Source organism: Etheostoma spectabile, chromosome 19 (assembly GCF_008692095.1).
Source record: "Etheostoma spectabile isolate EspeVRDwgs_2016 chromosome 19, UIUC_Espe_1.0, whole genome shotgun sequence".
Taxonomy (NCBI): Eukaryota; Metazoa; Chordata; class Actinopteri; order Perciformes; family Percidae; genus Etheostoma; species Etheostoma spectabile.
In genome coordinates, this window is record NC_045751.1 from 12463314 (window position 1) to 12466092 (window position 2779).

The 2779-nt window shown below is 40.9% G+C and overlaps 1 protein-coding gene across 2 annotated transcripts in view; it reads left to right on the forward strand.

The window, feature by feature from the left end:
* Positions 1 to 2779, forward strand: part of pacs1 (phosphofurin acidic cluster sorting protein 1) — a 60497-nt gene that overhangs the window by 32215 nt on the left and 25503 nt on the right. For both annotated transcript variants that reach the window (XM_032499301.1, XM_032499302.1), the window contains exon 2: positions 2658 to 2745. In XM_032499301.1, the coding sequence (XP_032355192.1) occupies positions 2658 to 2745 (88 nt within the window). The remainder of the gene's footprint in view (positions 1 to 2657; positions 2746 to 2779) is intronic.

The following is a 2779-nucleotide window of genomic DNA, read 5'->3' on the forward strand; positions in this document are numbered from 1 at the left end:
TTTCCAGTCACCCAAATCATGTGGAATGGATTCTTATGTGAAGGCAGAGTTGTTGTTTTTTTCGCCTCTAGGCGTTGACCTCTACACACCACACCCAGTACAGCAGGGATTGGATGGTGATTGTCACTTACCCCTGCAGAACTTACTGGTGGATGCTGTGGTGGAGGCGGGGCTTTTAAGATGCTATATAAATAACAGCAGTTGCAGGATAGCTTTCAGATGCAGCGACAATCATAGTGGCAAAAGAGTGAGCAGGGCACCGACGGCTTAGTAAAGGATGCATTGGATAGAATAGCAGCATACCAGCTCATAGCCATTGTTTTAAGAACTAGTGATTTTAAGTCTATTAAAGGTGCACTACGAGTTCCTGCATGGTCACGTCTGTTGACGTTTCAAGTAAATTCAAAACAAAACAGAACAAGCTCGCCCCTCCCCCCATGTTTCCATAACTGTCATGACTAACCGTCACTAACCCCCACCCCCTCGTCCAACCATCTTGTCGGCGATTGGCTGGAGTATGTTGTTATTATATCTTCATTTGAGAAGTTGGATCTAGCCAATGTTGCCATTTTTATTTAATGAAGTACTTAAATAAGTTACTTGGTTATCAAAATATTTGGCAACAGCGGTAAATATGTTCAGAATGTGCACAAGCTCTGATGAAGTGGACCAGGGAACAGGACTGCTTCTAGAGTCAAGATCTCTTTGGGGGTCATAAGTTAAATTTTCCCCTCCATTTTTTTTCAATTATTGGAAATTTACTAATTTCTGGGTTTGTTGTTGCTGCATATGTTATGTTTCTTATGCTGTTTCTTTTTAGCCTCCACAGTTAAAAATCGTATTGTAAATTATCATACATTTATCCATTGTTCTTCTCTTCTCCTTTGAATGAAATAGTCCTGTCCTAAAGAAAAAGCCAATTTTAAAAAAGTTTTTATAATTGTCGTGTTAGACAGTTCAACACATTGTGTCAGCCTCTTTCATCCTGAGATCTCAATTCTCTCTGTTGATGTGTCCCTCAATTTCCATGTCTCCTGCTCCCTTCTGCTCTCTTCATTGTCTGGCTTCTTGCTTGTTTCTTCCTCTCTGTATTCATCACTGTCTCCATATCTCCATTTTTGCTGTTGTCATTTTCCTCTAGCTCCCCTTCCTGTCTCTTTTTTCTCTGTCTTGTACTTTGTCAGCCTGTATGTCTTTTTTTCATATAATATTCCCTCTGTATCTCAGCCTTTTTTCTTTGTTTTCTTATTATCTCTCTGAACTCGCCCAGGCAGCACCTGCAGGTCTATTTAAGTGCTTTACTTTCTGTGTCTAAAGCCCTGGAGATGAATTATTCAACAGATTGACCCCTGGCTGCACAGCTGCTGTTTGGGTGTGGTGTGTGGTTCTTTTCTCAGATTCTGAAGCTCTTTAAGTGCTTCTGGTCTTGTATGTGTCTCTAGGTTTTTTTAACAGCACCTTGTGTTTGCCTAGTGTGCATTTTGTGCGTGTTAAGCGGGAAGAAACTTGTACTTACACTCTCGCCAGCATCCTTTTGTATGTGTGGGCTGGCGTTGGAAAAGGACACTTTTATAAAAATAGCAAACCATTTCCAGTCCCATTGGGTTATAGTTAAATCTTTTTTTAAACAGCTTGTTAACAGACAAGGCTTCTTCAAGTGTCACTTTCCATTTTATCTGTGCTTTACTTGATGGTCCAGTGGAGAGTCAGAAAGGGGATGAGACATGCTGCTTTTTTACTTTTGCATTATTTACATTGTTTTCATGCACTTGCAGTAATATGCAGTAACTTTGCAGAAACGCTCTAATAACACATCATCACTCAAAAATAAACTCCACAGGTCCTATCTTGCACCCGGTGCAAGTGTCTTTATTAGTTTAAGACCGACACAGTTGTCAATTTCCCATCCAGCGCCCTCGTCATTTAAATAGCAAATGCACCTGCACCCATCTTTGCGCCTATGGGCGTGCTGGTCTTACAGGGAGGTGTGTTCAGGTGAATTCTTGGCGTATTGCTATCTTGAGGCAGCAGAAAGTGATTACCCCATTGACAATCAAAAACCTGGTCTAAAGTCAATAACGCAGCATTTTTCATTGTTAATGCTGCAAAGTGTTACACACACACACACACACCACACACACACACACACACACACACACACACACACACACACACACACACACACACAGGGACGCGCAGCAGCACACAAACATGCAAAAGATTAAAAATACAAATATTACAGTTTTATATAGTTCTAATATTATTATTAAATTTGCCATCACAATAGCAATGTGCCAATTTACAAGTTCTCCTGGCTGTTAAAGGGAATGGCAGTTGACACTCTGATTTGGTTTATTGCATGTTACACGCAAAACACACCTTTGACACCTTCTCATCCCATTTTGCAGAACAAATGTTCATAACAGGGAAATGTATAAGTAGGGAAATAGACATGTAAACAGGTGTTGATTTCTAATGATTGTAAAGAAGTTGCTTTGGCCAACAGCTTGTAAACTATCCACTCATTGGCCAATCCTGATAGTTTAGCTTTGTCGGAAAAGAATGGACCACTGATGACTTGTTGATGATGTTGCTTGAACATTGGGTGAAGCCCCATTATGTCTTCTAATCCAAGTGTGCTTGTGTTTTGTCCACAGGCTGTTCAACCTGACTCTGAAGAAGCTGATCATGCTAAAGGAGCTGGATAAAGACCTCACCTCCGTGGTCATCGCCGTCAAACTGCAGGTACGAGATGTCTCCAGTCAGACAATGAAAGCAG